At 44.3% G+C, this 23825-nt stretch overlaps 1 protein-coding gene across 1 annotated transcript in view; it reads right to left on the bottom strand.

Annotated features, from left to right (window-relative positions):
* GATB (glutamyl-tRNA amidotransferase subunit B) overlaps positions 1-23825 on the bottom strand; it is an 84824-nt gene that overhangs the window by 9022 nt on the left and 51977 nt on the right. The window contains exons 10-11 of the mRNA XM_007084176.3: positions 14707-14840; positions 7208-7286 (exon numbers count right to left, since the gene is read on the bottom strand). Coding sequence (XP_007084238.1) covers positions 7208-7286; positions 14707-14840 — 213 coding nt within the window. The remainder of the gene's footprint in view (positions 1-7207; positions 7287-14706; positions 14841-23825) is intronic.

The raw sequence follows: 23825 nt of genomic DNA, 5'->3' as shown, positions 1-23825 counted from the left end.
TTTATGGATGACATGATACTAAGAAGTCTCTAAAGACTCCACCAAAAAACTATTAGAATAAACAAATTCAGATGCAGGATACAATATACAGAAATTGGTTGTGCTTTTCTAATAATGAAATACCAGAAAGAGAAGAAAGCAATCCCATTTACAACTGCATCAAAAAAAAATAACATACCTAGGGGAAAAAAAATGTAACCAGAGTGAAAGACCTGTACTCTGAAAACTATGAGACACCGATGAAAGAAACTGAAGATGACACAAATAAATGGAATGATATTCCATCCTCACTGACTGGAAGAATTTATATTGTTAAAATGTCCATACTAACTAATCTACAGATTCAATACAATCCCCATCAAAATGCCACCATTATTTTACACAGAACTAGAACAAATAGTCCTAAAATTTGTATGGAACCACCATAAAAGACCCTAAATAGCAACAATAATCTTGAGAAATAAAAACAAAGTGTGAAGCAGCATGTTCCCTGATTTCAAACTGTACTACAAATCTACAGTAATCAAAACAGTATGATACTGGCAAAAAGGGGAAAAAAAACAGATACAGAGGTCAATGGAACAGAGGCCAGAAATAAAACCATACTGATATGTTCAATGAATCTATGACAAAGGAGTCAATAAATATAATGCAATATAATAAATCTACCTGCAAAATAATCAAACTACCACTTTCTTACACCATTTACAAAAATTAACTCAAAATGGATTAAAGACGGAGATGTAGACCTGAAACTATAAAATTCTTAAAACAGTAAAATCTTGGACACTGGTCTTAGCAATGTTAATTTGGGTTTGTCTCCTCAGGCAAGGGCAATGAAAGCAAAAATAAACAGGACTATCAAACCAAAAACCTTTTTTGTACAGCAAAGGACACCATCAACACAATGAAAAGGTAACTTGCTGAATGGGAGAAGATATTTTCAAGTGATCTATCCAGTAAGGGGTTAATATCCAAAATATATAAAGAGCTCATACAACTCAACACTAAAAAACATCAAATGATCTGATTAAAAAACGGGTGGAAGACCTGAACAGACAGTTTTCCAAAGAAGACCTACAGATGACAAACACATGAAAAGATGCTCAACATCAGTAATCTTGAGGGAAATGCAAATCAAAACCACAATGAGGTACCACCTTCTGTCAGAATGGCTAAAAACAAAACACAAGAAGCAATAAATGTTGGTGAGGAGAAAAGGAATCCTCATACACTGTTGGTAGGAATGTAGACTGATGGAGCCACTCTGGAAAACAGTGTGGCAGCTCCTCAAAAAATTAAAAATAGAACCACCGTATGATCCAGTAATCCCACTTCTGGATATTTATCCAAACAAAATGAAAAAAACAATTTGAAAAGATATATACATCTGTATGTTCACTGCAGCATTATTTATAATAGCCAGGATATGGAAGCAACCTAAGTGTGTATCAAAAGATGAATGGATAAAGAAGATGTGGTATATATATACAAACGAATATTACTCAGCCATAAGAAAGAAAATCGTGCCACTTGTGACAACATAGATGGACCTACAGGGTACTATGCTAAGGGAAATAAGTCAGAAATAAAAGTATCATATGAGTTCATTTGTATGTGGAATCTAAAAAACACAAGACAAATGGACTCAGGGATACAGAGAACAAAATGGTGGTTGTGGGAAATATGTGAAGTGGACTAAGAGGTATAAACTTACAGTTACAAAACAAGTCACAGGGATGTCAAGGTACAGCATAGTGATTATAGTCAATAATAAACTTTGGTAACAGATGGTAATTAGAGTTCTAGTGATCATTTTATAATGTACATAAATGTTAAGTCACTAAGTTGTACACCTGAAATTAATCTAAGATTATGTGTCAACTATACTTCTATTAAAAACATGTTCACTGTAGAAAATAAGGAAATATAAAAACGATAAAAAGAAATCACCTGTATTTCCCATTCCCTCAAGATAATAAATGTTAGTATTTTGGTGTTTTTCCTTCCCCTATTTTTCTTTGGGAACACAGATGCAATCATAACATATATACAGTCTGTGATCTGCTTTTGTTTTGCTTGCTACAGAACTACTTTTCATATTAATAAAAAAATTAATATCCATTAAGTATATTTATCATAATATGATTAAATTAGCCCTCTGGTAAGTATTTAGACTTTGACCAGTGTTTATTTTGTTCATCTGCACAGTCTCCTAAAACAGTGCCTAAAAAATATCCAACATTCAGCAGGAGAATGTGGAAATCTCAAGAGGGATCTAGATCTCTGGCTCAAAAGTGCAATCACCTGTGAGGACTTAGGAATCTATGCAGCACCTCTTTATAGGCAGATGAGGTGCAAAGCTCAGCACACGTGGGCGGTCCCTGGGGCCTGGGAATTGTAAGCTGGCACACCTGGCCAACCCAGGAGGCCGCTCCTGGGCCTGCATCATTTTTCTTGGCCCACAACAGCCACCGTGGCTGACAGCACACAGCGGACCCGAGCAGGCTGACCAGGGGCTCAGCCTTTGCCTGGCACCTAATACAGTGGGACCCGACAGGCTCGAACGCTGGTTGGATGAGCCTGAGCCAAAAACACCAGAACAGAGGCCATGTGAGGCAGCTCGGGAACCGCTGCCAAACCACACCATTCAAGAGGAAAAGCAAGACAACGCTAGGATGGATACTTTTAAATGCAGAGGCTGGCTGCTCCCTGAGAAAGTAGAGCGAGGTAGGGCGGGGATACAGAGTGACGCCGGAGAAACATTTCAGCGGCCTCCAGGAACAAATGGGAGCCCTGTGTCTGGGGTGTTCTCTACTCCCAGAGTGAAAACATACCAGCTTATTAACTTCCTCAATTGGTCGAGTGGCCACCGCAGCCCAGCCCCAGCCCCAGCCCCCCTGGGCCGATGCAGTAGACTCCAGCTGTCTAATCCTCTGCTCGTTCCTGTTTGAGACACAGTCTGTGCACTCCTGGCCGAAGCCCAGCAGGGTGAGAATCACTGAAGGGGCCTTCCACCTCCAGGCCAGACTCGACAGGGCTCCCCAGCCCTCTTGCTGCAAACATAATGGCTTCTGTACTTGCCAGCCTCGTGCTGCAGCATAAATCCTCAGCTTTTGTCTGTGTTTAATCACCACCCTGGGAAGTGCTATCGAAGTGCAACTGTTTCTGGCTAGGAGTGCAGCTCCCAGGCCCTGCCGCTGCCCACCCAAGATCAAAGTCCCTAACACAGGATTCTTAGGGTAATGCTGGCCGTCTGTGTTAAATGGCCACTGAAAGCATGGGGTCATGCAAGCTGGGAACCCCCAATCACACACTGACCACGGAGCCGGCTCTGACACATAGGGCAGCCTTAAGTTCCCTGGGGACTGAATTCACACACCCTGTCAACTACTACCCAGTTGTGTCTCGATAAAGCTATTTTTAAAGTATCTGGAAGGAAGGATGGAAGGAAAGCAGATGGGCCTCTCACCTGTCCAGGGGTTTCCAGGGTCAGAGTGTGGAGGAAAGGCCTGTTGAAGGGACAAGGTAGGGAGGGGGCCGGGACAGGAACAGAAAGGGGTGTCCCCTCTGCTCAAAGGCAAGAACTGTGAAAGGTCATTCTTCTAGAAAGGCACAAACATCAGCCCAAGCCCTGAAAAGAAGTAGGGCACAGTAAAATGCACATAGAACTGAAGCACTCACTAAAACGGAGAAAAAGACATCACATCATTTGTAACAGTTTTACTGCATTACATATAACATTTTCTGCATTAAAAGGGGTTGGTGATTTCTCTTTAAAGCAGATCCCAAAGTAGACAAGAGGAGACGGGTTAAGTGGCACACCTACATGTTAAAATTCAATTTCCATCGCTATGGAATCATAACCCGGCTTGGTTCCACTTGAAATGCTAACCGGACAATCCCCAAGAGACAGTGGATAAGCCACATCTATTTCCGGTGTGCACAAAGGAGGCATGCACACAGTCCACACCATTTCCCCTGGGGCTGGGGCTGGCCAGCAGTGTGGACAACGCCCAGGGCCTCTGACTCACAAGAGGCTCAGGATCCCGGGGTGCAGGTCTGCAGGTGAACCGTGACTCTGATGGCCCTCTCCTTGGTGAGGGAGACAGGGGCCGCTACCCACAACTTCAACAGCTAGAACTAGATCCTGTGACAAGAATCGAGATGCTTTTGTCCACAGTTACCAGGAGGTTGCTCATGATGATACGTAATCTTTTTCTCTTTCCGTTTCTGAAAAACAGGAGTGCTGCATCATAGCAACCTGTCAACACCCCTGCCCCTGGGGTGTCAAGGGGATGAGGCCTGTAAATCTCAGGAGCACTGCCGAAGTACCTCCAAGGAAGGGGAGGTGAAATGTGTAAGGGATGAAATAATGGGCAATGATGTAAGGGAGAGTGATGGGTTAATAGTAAATTAGACATAAAGTGGGAGATTCTTTGGAATTCAGAGTGTTCTAAGGACAGGATGGCTCTTTCTACATATCTGTCATCCTTAGGAGTCAGTTACTTGGTCTACTTTTTTTTCCTCATCTCCTGGTCATCTAATCACTAATAGAACCCCAATCCGTCAGAGGGAAACACCAAGAAGGAGTAGAAGCAGAGAGTCTGCTCTATTGGAGCACCCTCTGGCACACAGCGTTTCTGGAAGCCAAGACCTACTTGGATTCTTTTTAAAAATTCAGTAAAAAGTTAATTGTAACATTTTTCTTTTAAAAAAGTACCCTACAAAAGACACAAAAAGATGCTCAACGTAGTTGGTCACTAGGGAAATGCAAATCAAGCCCACAGTGAGGTTATCGCTTTACACCTACTACTAGGATGACTATAATCAAAAAGACAGACAATAACAAGTGCTAGCAAGGATATGGAGACACTGGAACCCTCATACATTGCTGATGGGTATGCAACTGGGTGCAGCCAGTTTGGAAGATAGTCGGGCGGCTCCTCAAAATGTTAAATGTACAACTACCATATGACCCAGAAATTCTGTTCGTACAGGTCTATACGTAACCAACTTGAAAACACATGCTCAAACAAAAACATCTGAACACAAATGTTCAAAGCAGCATGTTCAATAAGAGCCCAAAACTGGAAACAACTCAAATGTCCATTTACTGATGTGGCATATACTTACAGTAGAATATTCTTTAGCCTTAAAAAGAAATGAAGTACTGGCACATGTTAAAACATAGATGGATTTTGAAAACATCACGTTAAGTAAAATAAGCCGGACACAGAGGCCACATACTGTACAAGTCTATTTACATTAAATGTCCAGAATAGGCAAATCCACAGAGACAGAAAGTAGATTAGTAGTAACCTAGGGCAAGGGGTTAGTGGGGGAGTGACTGCTAATGGTTTGGTTTTTTGTGTGATGAGAATGTTCTGGAATTAGATAGGGTGATGGCTGAATAGGTTTGTGGATATACTAAAAGCCAATGAACTGCCTGGCTCATAAAGAAATAAACTAAAAAAAAAAAATCACTATAACCTCTTATTTCTTATTTTCTAAAGTCTTTATTTCTCTAACTTCATGTCTGTCCATCCCATCATTCCATCCTTCTAATAGTACATGTGCATGGAAGGATGCCTGGAAGGGTGTCCACCCAACATTAATGGTAGTTATTTCAAGGTGGTAAAATTTGAATATCTTTATATTTTTCTATATTACTTAAATTCTTTATAATGAAAAAATACCTTTTTTTTCCCACCAGAAAATCATACATGATTTTATTAAATACAGAAAACAAAGTAGAAAAATAAATAAAGCAAAACCCCCAAGGCAATAATATATACAGGAGATTCCCTCATGCAACATACATTTAACACCTTTCTAGTCAGACTTTTATTTTAGTTTGATTACCTCACAGCAGCCAGGATTCACCCTGCTTCTTCTGAGCATGCTGAAAGTTGATACAATCTAAGATGTCCCTACCTACATCTGAACCAACCATCAGCATCTTCTAGCATTTTCCATTGGCCCTACCGAACCAATCACATTCACTGCACTAGGTTTCCTCCCTTTTCCTCGTCTGGTGGGGCAGAATGAGTGAGAAGGGGAAGATTTTTTTCCCTTCTTTCATTTCAAATGCTACAATTCATCTGCTCTTATGTGTGTGTATATATATGTGTGTGTGTGTGTGTGTGTGTGTGTGTGTGTGTGTGTGTATATACACCCCCTCAGGCCATCTAATCTTTCTGTCACTGCTGAGCACTGTCATAAACATTTGTATTCCTCTGACATCCAGGCAACTCAAATCCTTTCCTACATGTGCCAAGGTCCCTGTAGTCGACAGCCTCACTGGGCGGTGGGTAAACAGAGCCTTTATTAGTTCTGTCTCCAGTTTCACTGCATAGAGCTGGGTGTGAGTGCCACAGCGCCTCATAATTAGCCAAAAGCAGTTGCTTTTCCAAAGCCTCACTTTGTGCCTGCCACTACTGTTGATGTGGTATAAATATTAAATGCAGAAGGCACCATTAAAGTCACACTAAGTTTCTGGCTGAAGCATTGATGGCTTTGATACCCAAAGTTGAAATAAGGCAGCCACCTTGGTGTTCTTTATCCTTTAAGACTTTTCTGGATTCCAGGAACCTTTCACCCACCTATGACTGTCAGGTGGAAAGGAGACGAGGCAGAGGCCACCTTTGATGACGATGCTGTTTTTCTCAGTTTGCATACACTGCGCATGTGTATAAAGTTTTATCTACTAAACAAGAGGCAGTCTGTCTGACCTCATCCTCCTTGCTGGGAGACTAAATTTCAGGGGGCAATCATGCAATGAAGACAAATAAAGACCTAGTAGTGGCTGGGAGCCTGCAGGGGACTGAGAAGGACTAGAGGGCCGGGGAGCAGTGCTGAAGGTGCTCTGGCATCGGCCTCGTGGGTCACAGGGGCAGTGCACGTGCTTCGAAGCCCCCAAAAGCTACAGTCCCGCCTTTCACATAAACAAATGTTTGGAAAACGTTCCAGGCAAAACCACACAGGAACCACCTGCTTAGCAAAGATGGAAAGCACATTACCTGCATTGCACATACCAGCTTTTTTTCATTTGCTAACTGAAATGTTTCTACATTTTCAGTATGAAAACAGCCCTTACACACATTTAATACTTTATGAAATTCAGTTAGTGACGGCATTTGAATTTCACATACAACATCTACTGGAATAGCAGAGCGGTCAGAAACTTTAGGAAGTGGGGACATACCTGTTTAGCTGCTGCTGAAGAAATTACTTTTCTGTCCAGCAGGTTGAGAAGCTCAGCCAGCACAGAAGGTGTGACAGGACTAGCAGCCCCCAAAAGGAGAGAAAAATAAATGTATATTTCACACTGTCAGCATACACCCATTTAGAAGAAGAGTACTCGATTTTGTAGGTTTAAATAACACACCCAGGAATGGAAATAACAGGGCAATGGGGCTCTATTTTATTTATTTATTTTGTAGGTTAGGATATAACATGTTTCGGTGACTAGTGTTGTTTTACCACTCAACAGTAATGGCCGTTTGGCAGAAGTTGTAGCAACAACTGCTCAGTTTAATTAGTCAAAAAAAAAAAAAAAAAAAAAAAAAAAAAAAAAAAAAAAAAGGAGTGGCTGCAAAATTCATGAATCATGACGAGAGAAAAACAAACAACAAAAAAACCAAAAAAAACAACCACTCAGTAATTAAATATTTTCGAATGCAAGATCAGTCTAAAAATTACTTCCAACAAAAGAGCTAACAAGGCTACTTTTCTGAGTGCTTTTATGCAAATATAAATTCTTTTTAATTGTAAGAGCTTTTGCTTAAGAGAGTGCAGTGACTGCCATCCGCTTCGTTAACTGTCCCCATGGGCATCTGCACAGACACTGTTCTCCTCCACAGGCTCACAACAGCTTTCTCAGAGCTTTCACCACAGAAGGGCCCAGGATCCATTATATCTATACCTTTAGGATGTGACTTAGTGAAAAGTAACACTGAATTATAGACTATTTTTAAAAAAATTTTTAGTGTTTATTATTTTTGAGAGAGAGAGAGCACAAGCTGGGGAGGGGCAGAGAGGGAGACAGAATCTGAAGCAGGCTCCGGGCTCTGAGCTGTCAGCACAGAGCCTGATGTGGGGCTCGAACTCACAGACTGTGAGATCTTGACCCGAGCCGAAGTTGGATGCTTAACCGACTGAGCCACCCAGGTGCCCCTAGACTATTTCTTTTAAAATATGTGATTTTGCTATCTTATTATTTAAAAGCAGGCTTCACGCCCAGGGCAGAGGCCAACACGGGGCCTGAACTCACGACCCCGAAATCATGATCTGAGCCGAGATCAAGAGCCACTGGTCTGAGCCACCCAGGCACCCCTGATTTTGCTACTTTTAAACACATACAGCAACTAGGCTAAAAGAACACTGTTTATCTGAGGTCATTAGGGGACTAGTTTTAAATAGGAATGACTTATAAATAGCACGTTAGTATGTCTGTATAAACTAAAACTTTTGAAGTGCTTAACACCACTTGAAAACACCTTTTGTCTTAGTTTTCATCAATCACAATTAATTTCTTTGCGTGCTTTTAGATAATAAAAAGGAAATTGCCACTTAGCCCCCATCCAGTTTCCATGCATTCCAAACCAACTGAGTTCAAGTTTACCAGCTCTGACTTACTGGACTCTGATTCAAGCACAGTGAAACCTCATTAGGGTTGTTCATTCGAAGCAGCTGACACACAGAGGCAGACCATCATCCTTAAAGTCTTTGTTTATCCCAAAGTATGGATAAGAGGTAATTCCAAGTGGAAATTAAGTTTGGAGACTGTCTGGTGTTATTAAGTTGGCATTCGGAACATCTGTGAATCACCCTGATTAAATCTCAGCAGCAAGAGGGACAGAGGGCTGGGAAATAAACTGATAAACCCCCTTTCCAGCCTTCTACCTTACTGACAAGTAATAAAGAATCAGTTTGTTTTAAAAATGTGGGTTCCTTGGATGCTCTGCAATCCTAGAAAATACAGTGGCTGATTAGAGTGTAGACAGTGTATAGAACCCATAATAAGCATTGAGGTTGAACTGGATTTCTAGAGCATGAAAAAAAGAAAAGGTCCCTTCTCCCATTTGAGTTGATGATATAAGGGACATGGAGATGGAGAATAGAAATAGAACACGACGTAACTAAAAATACTTTGCCTTTCATCTAATGACCTTAATTCGTTAGTTAGGTCATAAATGTACACCATAAAATATTTCCACTGACCTAACAGTATTTGAGATTTCTCACTCATTTTTCTGTACCCACAAATGCTTGACACACAGTCGGTCAGTAAGAAATTGTGTCACAGAACTCTTCCCACCAACAGGGATATTTATCTGGTATACCGCCTACATTAATTCCAGATACGCCGGGGCTAACCTTGAATACGACAATGACAAAGATCAGTACCTGTCACGCGGATCCTGAAAGACCCCACTCCTCAGTTAAATAAATAAACCATCATCAGATTTGCAACATATTGGCAGCCGAGGCACAAGCTACTGATTTGTTGCTGTCAGATGCCAGTCTCTGGACAGTGAATGTGTCTCCACTAAGAAGAATCTGACACCTAAACGCTTAAGCTTTGCATGCCAGCTTCCAATCCCCTGAGGCCAGTGTAGGTACAAAGGGATCCTTCCAATCTGCCCGCTTCCTTTAGTCCGGCTAGCACTCTTTCAGGGTCATGACACCACCTCCAGCTTGCATCGGGAGCAGACGCACTGCCACCTCTACAACTGCACATTCCTGCCCCCTCCCTGCATCAGAGAAATGAGCAGCCCATCTCCATCTCTGCACCCATTTCAAGCCTAAAGTCCACCTTCTCTACTTCTGCTAAGATGGGACACAGGAAGCTCCTGGAGGAGGACACTGGGACTTGGACATCCAGGTGGCTCTTGCTGCTCAATAATCCTTGTGTTCCTCTCGATGAATTCCCCACACCCCTATCCGGTGGTCCCACCAAAGCAACTGTTACAGCCACGGCATCTTCTTCCCACCTCCCTTCTCAGCGCCTGCCCACACTTCTCACTTCATAAGGAGAGCAGCTCATGATGCACAACTCAGAAATTTCTATCATGCCCTCCTCCTCCTCTTCCAGCAAACAAACCCCTCAACCCATGCTTTTATCCCATTACTTTCCACTCCTGCAGATTCCGTTTGCATGTTTGTTTCCTCTCTCTTGGCTTTAATCATGCACCCTCACAAATGCTCAGATCTTCCTACCTTGAAAATGTCTGCAAGTGATCTCGGAGTCTGCAAGCCTGGTGTCTTACCTTACTTTTATGGATAAATATCTAGCATTAGTGGCTACTATCTGTCCTCGTAAGCATGTGCCATTCCAGCACTAATCCTCCCCCTCTACAGAAGATGTTCTCTTAAAAATCACACCCCTCCTCATTTGTTGCCAAGCGTAACAGCTTTCCCCATTCTGCTGCACCCCGACTTCTGGGCTACATTTAAAGCCCTTTGTGAAAACTCCTCTCCTTGGGCCTCCAATCTCTTCCCTCTCCCTGGTTGTCCCTCATTCACTCCTGGCCCAATAATGAGCACCGGCCAGCATTCTTTCCCACATGGTCTTCTGCCTTCACCTCAGGCTGCCAGGGAAAGGAAGCACACCTGTTCCCAAGACTGCCACTGCTTCTTCGGGGTCCAGTTCTCTCCACCACGAGATTCAACCAGCTCTCACCAAACATGTTTTAAACCAGGGGTCAGCAAACTTCTTCCGGGAAGTGCCAGAGAGTAAGTATTTAAGGCTTTGTGGGCCACACATGGTTTCTGTCACATATTCTTTGTTTTGGTTTAAGAAGTCATAAGCACTGTTCGCTTACAGGCCCGCCAGAATGATCTTTAACAGGTTCCGAACCCTGAAGCCCCACTTGGATGCTATCCCACACATCACACTGCTGGACTTACCTTCCCTTCACCATCAAGCCCCTCTTGGCTCAAAAGCCTGCCCTGATCTGCTAGTGCCTCAGGAACCGCTGCCCCTGGCTGACCTGAAGTTTGGGGCACTCAACTAGACTGGACAACTGGACGGTGGGGCTTGCCTGATCTCACCACGAAATGCTTGGTCAGGGTGTCTGTAATTTCCACTTTCTTAACTACATCAAACCCGTTATTAATAGTGATTTAGAAGGCGTTAACAGAAAAACAACTTTCAAAGCAATATGCTCAAAATAATTAAAAAGCTGAGTTCAACAAGAGCTTTTCTGGTTGGACCCTTTAAACACCATGACAGGTCTTTAAAGATGAGTGCTAATTTGCAAAATCGGTTCTTGCCAACTTGACCTCCAGAGTGTTCCCTGCCTGGGGTCATCATGAGACTACTGCAAAGCTCCGCAGCTATGGCCGTTCTAAGCTCTGGAAATGTTAGCCCCAGCAGCTGAGTTGTGCACTAATTACTGTTTATTCCAAGGTGAGGCTGCTGTATCCAGCCCAGCTAATGGTTCTTTGAACTGTGTAGAAAGAGGCTGCCTACAGCTTGGTTTTGGATCCTCGGCTCTTGATCTACATAAATTGTGTGATAGAGCTATTGTTTAGCTTCCTCTTTACCTGCTTTTGGAACAGTTACATATACTTTTATTTAGAACGGGGTACCCTTTGGGTTCTTAAAACTCTAGTGCATATGAACTGTTTGGGTAAATACCAGGGGCTCCAAGTGCACTTGACAAGCTAATTTATTAACCTTAGCTCCTTTAACAGCTACCAACATGGTTGTCGAGCCAACCCCTAATTTTACAGACCAATATAGAAAGAAACTAGCTTGGAAGTCTGGGGACGTGGCTTCCAGTCTTAGCAGCTCACCTCCTGAGGTGTGTCCCCACCTGAGGTATGCCACCTTGTCTGCTAAAGGAATGAGCTGAACCAAAGGTTATCTAAGGTCTCTGCCTAGAAAAGTCCGTGACTTTAAGAATCACAGCCAATAACATGGAAAACCATACATTTAAAGATCAGATCGGTAATTCCTCCAAAAGCTCAAATCACACCTGAAGCCTTCCCAGCTTCTCCTGGCCAACATGAATCTCCCTCCTCTCTGCTCTCACTGCACTTTGTATTGTTCTAAAACAGGAAGCACCCCATTCTGCCTTGAAATAAAATACTGATGCATGAGTCTAGTCCTCCCCAGGAGATGGAGAATTCCTTGAGAGCCTGAATGGGGTCCTTTTAGTGGTGCTCTACACGTATTTACTGGATTCACAGTTAACCTCCCCTGTGACTTCCCACACCCTCAGATTCCAGCCCTGCTCCAACCATACAGGAAGCAGTGCCTGCTGCCGTTTTCCATTCTCTGCTCCTGTAAGCTATGCTCCTCCTCGGTCTAAAAACATGCCAGTTCTTTGCCATTCCACCCTTGGCTCCCTACAGGTGCTGCCCAGACCTCTGCCTCACCAAATCCTATCCATTCTTTAAGGCTTTGGTACGGTTGTATCTCCTCCATAAACTCTTCTAGATGGTTCCAGTCTTCACTGAAGGCCACAATATTTTCAGTGTAGAGTGGAGTTTCTGAAGAGAGGCCAAACCTGAAAGAACAGGAATGAACGACAAAAAGGCCACAGATGCCACAGGAATTTAGGGGACTGAGGGTGGCCACTGTTTTGGTACTTGGTATACCGACCTGTCAAAGAGAAGGAAACTAACACAGAGGGCTCACTATGTGCCAGGCACTGTGCATTTTCCTCTCAAAAACCCTTGGAGGCAGGTACTGTCATTTTTGTTTCATAGTGAAGAAATGGAGGGTCATAGAGGGAAACTCATCCAAGGCCACTGGTGGTAAGGAGCTAAGTGAGGAAGTGAACTGATCCCACATGCCACATTACAACATACATATACACGTTGCAAGCAAGAGGCTGGATGTGAAACTGGCACTGTATGGTGTTAACCTCCTTTGAGGGAATAGTTTTTCAGAATCAGGTATCAACAAATGCTTGTCCCCCCTCCTCCACTTCTCCGTGGCCATGGGAGGCTGCTGAGACAAATGACACACCTGCTGAGGTTGGGCTCCCCCTTCCACCGGGACCCTGCCAGGCCCCGGCCATCAGCCTGGGGTTCCTGATGAATTCACTCTCCCTCCTTCTCCCATTTAAATTTGCTGCTTGCTCCTCCCTTCCTGAAACTTTCCTTTTCTTAGGCTTTTGTGGTGCTAACTCTGTCCTACTTTTCCTCTTCCCTGCCACTTCTTCTCGGATGCCTCCTTCTCTGCCCACGCTTCTCACTTAAGAGTCTAGAGCATCTCCGGCTCCTTCCTCAGCCATCTTATCAGGCCGTAGCCTCCCTGACAGTTCTCTTCTGCTTTAACAACTTCAAGTACCATCTATAAGCCACGAAGTCCACGTTCCACCCATACTGGACTATGCACTTGCATTGCCAGAGGTATGATGCCTGAACTTACCTCAAGATTTCTACACGTGCTATTATTCCCTATACCTGGAACACTCTTACCTCTTGGATTTTGCCTGACTAACCTTACTCATCTTTCCCTCAGGCCTTAGCTTAGCTGTTACCTTCGCCTTCTCAGGGCACCTGCTAGCTCACTGCTTTATAATCACCAGCTTCTAGACTGTCAGCTCAGAGAGCAGGGACTATATCTGTGTGCTGACTGATCTTCCCATGCTTAGCACAGTGCTTTGCACAGAGTCTAAATAAACATGTGCTGAATAACGAAATGAGAACTCTAGGATTTATACCTGCCAGATATCTCCCATCAGTGGTAGATCATATATCTGCCTGCCTCCTGGTTATGCCCGTGAGGGGGATGTCTGTCCCACAGGCAGCCCAGCTCAGCACGTCCAAAATGGAACATGGCATCCTGCCCCGCCCCTTCCCTCTGAACTCATTCCTCCTCCTCTAGCTCTCGCCAGGCTGAAAAACACTATCCTCCATGTCGCTCCACTGTCCGAGTAAGAACTGGAAGTCATGCGATGTGAGATAACTGCTCTCCCATCTACCTCAGCTCAGGCCCATGGCATTTCTTACTGGCACTCTGGCAACAGGCTCCTTGCTTCTGGTCTGTTCTTCCATTCCACCCCTCCGAGTGAAACTGGAGTGTGCTGGAGATCTATAGCTTTGAGAGCTGCTGACAGAAGTGTTTGCACGGTGGCCTCTGGTGGTCTCTGCAGCTTTCTCCTGAGCTTTCCTGCGTACCCCCTTGGCACCCCGAAGTTTCTGGGTTTCCTAAGCCTCCATGCCTGCTCGTCTCTGAGTGTCCAATGGCCACTCCCTTACCCGGAATCCCCTCATCCCTCCCATCACCTGGCAACTCCCACTAGGTCTTCGGGGCCTGGTTCCAGCATATCCTCCGCGGGAAACCTTTGTCATCTTCCGGCCTCAGGCCAGGCCCCCTTGGTGTTCATTCATGGCACCTTGTGTGCCTCTGGCCTAACAGGACCACACTAAGGTGAATGCCTGTTTTCTTACAGATCTGTATTCCCCACCAGCTTGTAGACTCCTGGTCTTACTCATCTTCAGGCCCCCAGCCCTGCATGGTACAAAGGGCAGTACGGACAGTCAGAGATTGGAACAAATAAATGAAATCTCAGAGGTGATGGCGGATAGCTTCAGAATCTGGAATTCACAAGGGTGTTTGTGTCTTGTTAGGAGATCTTAAGGGGAACGACGGAGAACAAAACACCAGCCCTGCCCTATTTAAACTGCTTCTGGACACAGAGTTCATCATAAAGGAAGAAAGAATCCCCAGACCCTACTCACCTCTCATTGACAGCAAGGTTCCGTTGCTTTAAAAAACCCAGAAAAATATTGAGGACCCAACTAGTTACTTTTTTTGGCTCTGCCCTAGTTTCTTTTATCACATTCTGGAAGAACTCCAGTAGGCCAACTTCATTCTGTAAAGAAAAAAAAAAAATTCATATATATATATCTCAAAAAAAAAATGAAAGATCAGCATTCTGAAGGCAAATCTGAAACTGTCACCCTCTGCCTCCTCTGAGACACCTACCTGTACTTTCCTAAACATGGAAATGCCACCAGAAAATTCTAATCACTTTCAGTAAACAGCAAGTATTTGACTTTTACTACTGTCATGGTGCTTTTTATATAGCTTTTTCTCAAAGGAATGAACATATTTCCAAAAGCCTGGCTTGGTGAACCAGAGGGCAATGAAATCCACTGTCCCCCAAACTCACCCACCCTCTCACCATCAGCCCTGTGAACCCTACACCCTTTACCCTTGAGCTGCATCCTTCATCTTCGGGCCCATGAAGTTTGGCTCCACTTCACTGTCTTTTCTCTTTCCAGGCCTATCCTCTGCCGGAAGTCCCAGTGATTGTGAGAATAAGAAGGCAGGAAAAGAAGTAAATGAAGAAGGAACAGACAGAATATTCTACCTCTGAAAAACCAAAAGGGGATCGTAACTGTATTCATCTTCACATCATCCCCAAAATGACAGAAATGGTTCTCAAATGTTTCCAAAAGGAGGAAGAACCCAGGCACATGTGACCGACTCAGACCACACAGCTGATGGAGGCAGCAGCGGCTTCCGGACCTTCGGAGCCAAACTAGACACAGCTAACCCTGCCTCTCCTCTTGCTCTGTGAAAACAATCGCCTGGGTGGGCTCAACAAGGAGATGTGAAGAAGACTACTATGTCTCCCCTCTGGACTGTCAGCTCTGTGAGTCAGGGGCCATTCTGTCCTGTTCACTCGATAAACAGAGCTAAGTCAGTGCTGGGCCATGGCAGCTACATGGTAAATATCCACGGATGGAATTAATGTCTGCTGCCATCACTATGTGCATTGAAAAAAAAAAAAATCACATGTGAATGCTCATTCTTTATCATACCATGTTCACCTTTAAATATTAGAATTGCCACAATTATGCATAAGAGTAACCCCAAGGCACTCATCAAAGTGCCGTAACTACTATAGCTAACTGCCAGCTCAGAGCAGTTCGGCAGAACCAAAAAAATGTGGCTAAGTCCATCCTTTGTTTCTCAGTAAGAAAGATAAAAACATGTTCCCCTCACACAGGGGAAGCTGAAGCTTCCAAATGCAGAGGGAACACATTTTTAGTAGATTTCTCCTACCTGCTGAAATGCAAATAAAACCACACTTTCCCCGAAATGGTCTTTTTCACTTTATACTGCGGGTAAGGCTCTCGAACCCTTGCCCTTTCAGAGAACCTTCGTTAAGCAAAAGAACTTTCTGGAAAAACAAGATACTGGGAAGAAGCAAGACATAGGAACAAAAGTTCTCTGAAAGCTCAGCTATTGCAGATGCCGTAATATACACACAGGCACACGGTTGCTAAAGTAGAAATTCCATAATAAAAAAAAAATCTACATGCCCTTTGTAACAGATAAATTCTCTGGTGACAAGCCTACTGAATAATCCCATAATCATCTCTTGAATCTCTTTTCAAGCCAATGTTACTATTCTGCTCATGCTAAACCAGGGCAAAGGCCGCCTCAGCAGCCAAAGCTTGACTGCAGATAAAGGCAAATGCAGGAAGAATGAAGAGGAAGTTTTGCTTAACTTATGGAAAAGTATTCAAACTTCCACAATGGTACAGCAAACCGCTGGGGAAGTAGAAAACTACTATCTGGCCCAAATCAGACGGGCAGAATTCCCTTTGTTCTAACGCAGACAGGCTGGCCCGCTGGTGAAAAGAGCTGTCAGAAGCAGAGCTCTTTGCTTTGCCAAGGAAAGGTTTTCTAAATCCACCTAGAAATATTGCACTTGAACTCCCAGGCTTGGCTGAGTTGCTGGGACGTGATGAATATCTATTCTTCTACCCTTGGGTGGTTTTTTTTATTGGATGGATAACATGGCAAGTCAGATTTCTGTTTGTCTTTTTGTGTCAGTGCTGTGATGAAGCCTCTCCAAGCAGGAACCGTACTTCGCTGGGGGATACGTGGCTCCGGCACACAACTGGATGCGGATGTGAAAATCTGTGATGGTAATGGGGCGAGCTACACGCAGCAGGGCTGAAGAAGGCCGAGCCACTGCCGCCCAGGGAATGACGGATCAATACAAAGTCACACATGGGCTGCCTGTTCTGGCTCTTTAGATCACAAGCCTGCGTTTCAAGCATTCTAGATAAGGTCTTCTTAGTTTTTCTTAGGAGGTCGGCAACTGCTAATAAGCTCGGCACAAATCTCTGAGGCCCTGGTGAATGTGGCAGTGCAGCCATCTGGTTTTCTCAGGAAAACAGTGCGCTGGTAATTCCTTTCCATAAAAACCGTATGAAGAGCAACACAAAAAGGCCACTGCATTAGGGAACCCCCAACTTCCTTCCCAAAGGCGACATGCAAGCGTCCGACTCGGACTGACCTATCCTACATCAGAGCCGACACTCTAGCTACACGGGTGTCAAGTCTCCTGGCTGAATGTAACACTAATTGTTCCTTCAGCTGCAGCTAACGCAGGAGGGACAACTAACTGGTCCTGCCTTTCGTGTAATGCCAGACAGCCTTTGTAGCTCTATGACCCGGAAGCATCCTTTTCACATTTTAATCAAATTTCCCGAAGCATTCAATTACACCCAGCGCCAATGCCAGGTCAGCCACGTAGAGGCTGACAGGAACCCTCTACCGCTAATGGACCTGTCAGTTGGTCGATGTGGCTGTGAGGCAAGGCAGAGGGATCGCCTCACCTTCACCGTCTGCTCTGGAAAGGAACCCCGATCTACCCTTGCGCCAGGCTCTGGAAGCAACGTCTTTTTGCAATGCTGTCTTTTACATTCTATCTTCAGAGACAAAATGTCAGAAGACTATGAAGCTGGGATAGGATGAGGGCTGCCTTCCCAACCACCATTCTTGTTCTAAGTCACACAGCCTTTGAACTTGATGACAGGGCAGAAATTAGCTGGACTATATTTAGAAGTAGAATGAAACTTGACAGAGACAGCTGCCCAGTGGCAGACTTCAGAGAAGAAAAAACCCACAAAGTACAAGCTGAGGAACAGCTGATTATGTGGCAGGGAGTGACATGGCAGCTAAAGGGACCTTAGATTAGCAATCCGGGGCTAGTTAAGAGGCTTTCAGGAATATTTCCAGAATAGCTGCTAGACATGGAGAACGGCGGCCAGCCCCGTGGGGAGCTGCGCATGGCCGCCGCCGCCATTGGCAATGATAATACGTTTTAATAACAACAAGAGGGGCTAGGCACTGTTCTAAGTGCTGTCTCTGCGTTAACTCATTTAATTCTTAACAACAACCCTGGGTGGATCCTAGTAGAACTCTCTCTCACAGACAAGGACGCGGAGGCATGAACTCGCTTGAGGTTCCACAGCAAGAAAGCAGCAGAACTGGGATCTGAACCCCTGTGGTCTGTGCTCTTTATCTCCACGCTACACCGCCGCTGAGGAAGAAAATATCATGTTGCTGCCTTCCTGGGGACCAAGACGGAGCACCTACCAGTGCCAGGCACAACGTGAAGCAACTAGCTCATCAAAAGAATGCACTTTCCCACCACTTCCATTATTTTATTCGGTACCTGCCAGCTGTTCAAAGATTCTTAACATATTAAAAATGTTGCAAAGGCCCTTAGCAATTAACTGAGAAATTAGGAGAAAACAGGCAAGTTCTCTTTCTGCCTCTGCCAATGTACATCTACACCACCTGGCACTCTCCGCTGTGGCCTGACACACACCTGCCCCCAGATCAGGGAGGAAGACACTCAAACCCCTACCCACCCCCCCAACCCTATGCCACACAGAGCTTCCAGGGGACAGGAGGGTGGCCAGAGTTGCTGGGCTTCTCTTCTGCACCCCTTCTGCACCCTCTCCTCAGAGAAGTTACAGTGGGTATGTATATGCCTCAACCAGGACACTGCCTAATTCTGATGCCCCTTCTGACATTACGAAACCAACCCCATTACTGCTCACATAGTTTTGGTATCAAGCACGCTGCATTTTACTGCATTCTAATTCTTCTAATACGAAGAACTTGTGCGTGGGTTTACACCTAACCGGGCAAGTCATTCCAGTGGTGGGAGTGGCTGACTGTACAGGAGACCCTGCATCTGTAGACTGAGCCAGGTGCTCACGTGCCATGTGGTGGAGACACAAACTGGAACCGCACCCTTCCACCACGTGGCAGGGGTGCTGGGGTGAGCGGCCACTGAGCTTTTCTGCAAACACTGTAAGAGGGCCCAGCATCTGTGGATCAGTGGGGACTCCACTGTTCCCTCTTTATTCCTGTGAATTCGGTCGCTCTCACAAAGTGGGAACAGAATGCAGACCCACCAACTTTGCGAAAAGCAGCCCTAAAAATAGCATCAAATGCTAGTGTTGGGATGAAATGGAAACTAGGTAGGGATGCCTGAGTGGTGGTGCTAGGGAAGAAAGCAGAAGTTATGGCTAGATTAAGGACTGACACATTCAGTGGGGTGGTGGCTTAGGTCTGTGATGTGAGGGAGCCCTCCCTCTGCTTTTCATGGAAACAAGAAGTGGCTGTGGAAATCCTGCAGTGAGCGAGCACGAGCACGCGCGCGCGCGCGTGCACACACACACACACACACACACACACACACACGATCATCCAGAGGAGTCTTGGATGGGGAAAAACTAAAGGCAGCTATTTGGTGGTGTGAGACTAGCGCAGGAGACACCACTCTCCCTTGAGTGTGTCAGGCGAAGTCAGAATCCTGAACCATCATGGCCACTTTCAAGAACACGGAGATCTGAAGCAGCTCTGAAACTGGCCCAGAAACACCAAGGGTATACTCTCTAGTCTGTCTCATAAAATACGCAACTAGAAAGAGCTACAGTCCTATTTTGGTCTTCATACTTTTTCCTCCTGGGTCATGTTTCCAGTGGGTCTGGAAGCCCCTACAATCTGAGCAAAACTCTGGTGCCAACAATTTCACTTGTGCTGTGTTCCCAGCAGAGTCGGGAAGTAACACATCTGAGTTTAACTCAGGATAATGGTTCCATTCGGGGAGGGTTCACACCTACATCTGGCTTAGACTAACGGGAAAACAAGTGTACGTTTTCCAAGATATATTAACTCTAGGAGGGATGTGAAGGGAAACCAATATAGCAATAAGACTTTTCCTTGGATAATTAAAACCCAAATAATTTAGGTAATAAACATTGACGGTAGATTGGCATAATTAGAAAACTGTATCTGCAAGAGTGGGCCATAAAAAGTATGCTGTCAAGAAATCAATTCTGATTACAATCACATTTCAATGTGCCTAAAGCCACCATTGTCACATGGGCCCAACACGGAGAGAAACTGTGTTGGTCAACAGCAGCTTTCTGGCTGCAGCTTAAAACCAGCAACAAAGCTTCAAGGCAGTGCTTGCTCACTGGCTCTAAGATCTGACTGAAACCTGAAATAATGTATTTTAATTGTCCCCAAAAGGAAATCATTCCACAAACAGGAAACCAGGTTTCAGGAAGGATTAAGGAGAGAGCCCCTGTGAATCCCCAAGGTTGGGCACTCGGGGCTTCACTCCTCCCTGTACTTTTGGGCCAATGAGCGGGTCCCTGAGGGGTCAAATGACCCTGAGACCGGAGGATCTTCATCTCTGAAAGTCCTTTGTTAGTTGTATCTGAAATAAATGCATTGTTGGTTTTGCAGGAGTGAAGTTAGAAGGTGCATCTTTTATTTAGCTTTACCAGGAGAAAATATTGGTTATGTTTCTAGTGCATACACTAACTGTAAAAGCACCCATAAGCTGGCAAGCACTGGGTACAATTTTATAAAATGAAGAATAAAATCAATTTCGAAAATTACATGGAGCTGAAATGGTGAGCGACGATGTTGACCAAATGGATTTTCCTTCAGCAGCGGTTAGAAGACCAGTGCTTTGCTCCTCAGTACATCTAAGCAGTCTAAAACCAGTCAATATGGTTTCAGACGCCTTTTTAAACTATTAGCTTTAAAGCAGTATTACCTATGGGTATACAGATATTTATCATGGGAAATTACTTTAAAGACAGTTCATCCAAACCAAGCCATTTCAAGCTTACTAGAGACTCAAAGCAAAACTCTTGGAGAACAATCCATTTAACGACCAACCATAGTCATGATATCTTTTCTGTTTCTTGGTCCCCTGGAGTCACTTTAACCTTTTTCATGGTGTCAGAAACAAAGGATTATGACTTTAAGTGGGGAATAACCAGCTGGGGAAAATGAAGTGGTTCAAGTAAGACTACACATCTTGAGGCTGAATACAAAGAAAGACAGCCATATACAGCAGCACAGGTCACTAATCCGGCGGGTCACGACCACTTTTTCCTGCAGTCTTACTGGGGCCTTTTCTTAAAGGAAAAGGACTGGACTTTTCTTAAAATGCAACATTTTTAATACGTTAAGAACCTTTGAACAGCTGGCAGGTACTGAATAAAATAATGGAATGGTGGGAAAGTGCATTCTTTTGATGAGCTAAAATCAATGTGTTAGTTAGCAGCTGTTTGGTGCCACTGCTCTTCTCCCCGGCAACTCATTCTAGGGAGTCTGCTTGGCTGCATTTAGGCTTCTTTTAGATTCAGTGAAGATTCTTCTCTGTCAATCATCTTTAGGATGAGTGAATCATCCCCTCCCCTCTTTCAGCTGGGGAGGGTAATAGCTCCAGTCACCTTTGCAGAGCTCTCCCCCTCCAAAGCATCAGAGGTGAGATCTGAAATCAAGACTATCTCTTAGTCAGTGTTTCAACCCATTGCCCTGTGGGGCTACTTGGGAGAGTTAAAAGTGGCATGGAAAAGATAAAGTTCTTATATCTGAAAACAGCATAAGGCACTGTGGCGCATATAGCAGGCCCTCAAGAAATACTAAATTGGGGATGCTATGCCATTCCTCCACTGAAATCTTTTTTTTTAAGTTTATTTATTTTGAGCGAGAGCGAGCGAGCGTGCGAACACGCAGGGTAAGGGCAGAGAGAAAGAGAGTAAAAGAATCCCAAGCAGGCTCTGTGCTCGCAGCATGGAGCCCAACGTGGGGCTTGAACCCACAAACTGAACCGTGAGATCGTGACCTGAGTCAAAATCGAGAGTCAGACACTCAACCGACTGAGCCACCCAGGCGCCCCCCTCCACTGAAATCTTGATGAGATGGACATCTTTCCATCTACTGACTTCGTACACAGCCAGCCACCCTGTGAGCTCATATCTGTTCCTCACCAAGTGCCTACCATGTGCCAGGGTGCATGACACGAGGCCAACAACAGGCAAAGTCATCTCACAAACTCCACATATTCTGCACTCTGTATAGACCCTTTACGATGATTTAGTCAGAAGGAGCCAAGAACCTGAGGCAGCAAGTTTGAGAAACAAAGTTGCAGAGGAGAGCTTACATTTATTTTTGGTGACTTAAATTTCCTACTTGGAAAATGGACATAATATCTGCTTTTCATCGGATTTGACTGATTTTCACTAAATTTAGTAGACAGCATTTTTTATTTATAAGGCAGTCTGACCTCTTAAAAATCAAGTGGTCAAAAGTTCGAATTGAATCAATGGTCTGTGACTGTGCCTGACTGAAGCATTAGTGGGACTGTATAAAACATTAACAAACGTAAAAATTCTATTTTCTCTATCAAGTGATCCAAAACAGCAATGAACTTGACACATTATTCCTGTTTGGCATTGTGACACATTACACATGCAGGCAGGCAATAGAGCTTTGGCATGTAAATAAAGCCTGGGCTCTGAAGTCCCCACAGGCTTGGCTGAGTTACTTAACGTCTTACATTCAACCGCAGAGGTTGTTTCCTCATCTGTAAAATGGGGAGAACAGCAATATCTACCTCAGAGGGTTGTTGTAAGGGTAAATTAAAAAGTGACCACTATAAACCACAGAGACTTCTGTCAGCGAGTAGCCATTTTTATGTACTGCTTAGGCAAATGACTACAATTTGTTTGCATTCTCTGAATCAGGTAAGGCAGATTTAGGAAGAGATACCCCACAGACATCATTTTGGGATTATCGGCACATGCATATAATCTAGATCATTCTAATAATTACTCCTGGAATATGCTGACTCAGAGAAGGACTTGTTACACTATTAGAACCTCGTATTTTTCAGAATCCTAATACCTGGATCTCAGCTTCTACATTTCTATTCCTTAATCCTTACAAAGGAGGTCAACAATCGAGCAATCTAACTTATGAAAGGGAAGCAAGGTTAACTAAATAGGTCAAAGTTTCACGTCGGGCAAGATACTTTTTATGTGGCCAGAGGAAAAAACAGTAATACAGATTTTCTGTTCGGAGGTGACTGTCAGGAAGGTTCATGAGAGAAAACCAGAATATAGATTGGACTTCATGTCCTGACAAAACCAGTTTAGAAAACAAGAGTCAGAGACGCCAAGTGATTTGCATCGGAACACAGGATCTGGGGTGGTTAGAGTGGTGATCCAGGTCTTCTCACCCCGAGTTCAAGGAGTCAGGCATCGTTCCGTGATTTGCTAGGTTGTCAAGACTGGCTTATGTATCTGATCTTTAGAAACAGAGATGCTTTTGTCAGGAATGCTGCTTCTTCCAGGGCTTCCATGAGTATTGTAATGGTATCCCACGTGCTTACTTGTCTGTCCATTCACTGAATAAATATTCACTGAGTGCCTACTACGTGCTAGACATGGTGGGAGATGCTAAAATATAATATTAGGGTTCTGTAAATATCAAGCCTAAATTATCAATACATAATTCAGTCCTTACCAGACAATAAAATAAGATAAAGATCAGAGTTAAATTCTGAAGTCTCTGTTATTTGTGAGTAAGGCATGTGTGTGAGGGTGGGTATGTGCTTAAATGCTTAACTTAATAAGCAATCTGAAGGCACAAAGCATGGAATCGAAGCTCAGCAAAGCACACCTCCACTACTGCCATTTATTTAATGAATACTCCTGGGCACTCTTTAAAT

The sequence above is a fragment of the Panthera tigris genome, chromosome B1 (genome assembly GCF_018350195.1).
Source record: "Panthera tigris isolate Pti1 chromosome B1, P.tigris_Pti1_mat1.1, whole genome shotgun sequence".
Taxonomy (NCBI): domain Eukaryota; kingdom Metazoa; phylum Chordata; class Mammalia; order Carnivora; family Felidae; genus Panthera; species Panthera tigris.
Note: the sequence above shows the minus strand (reverse complement) of the source record. Positions and strands in the feature narration are given on the sequence as shown.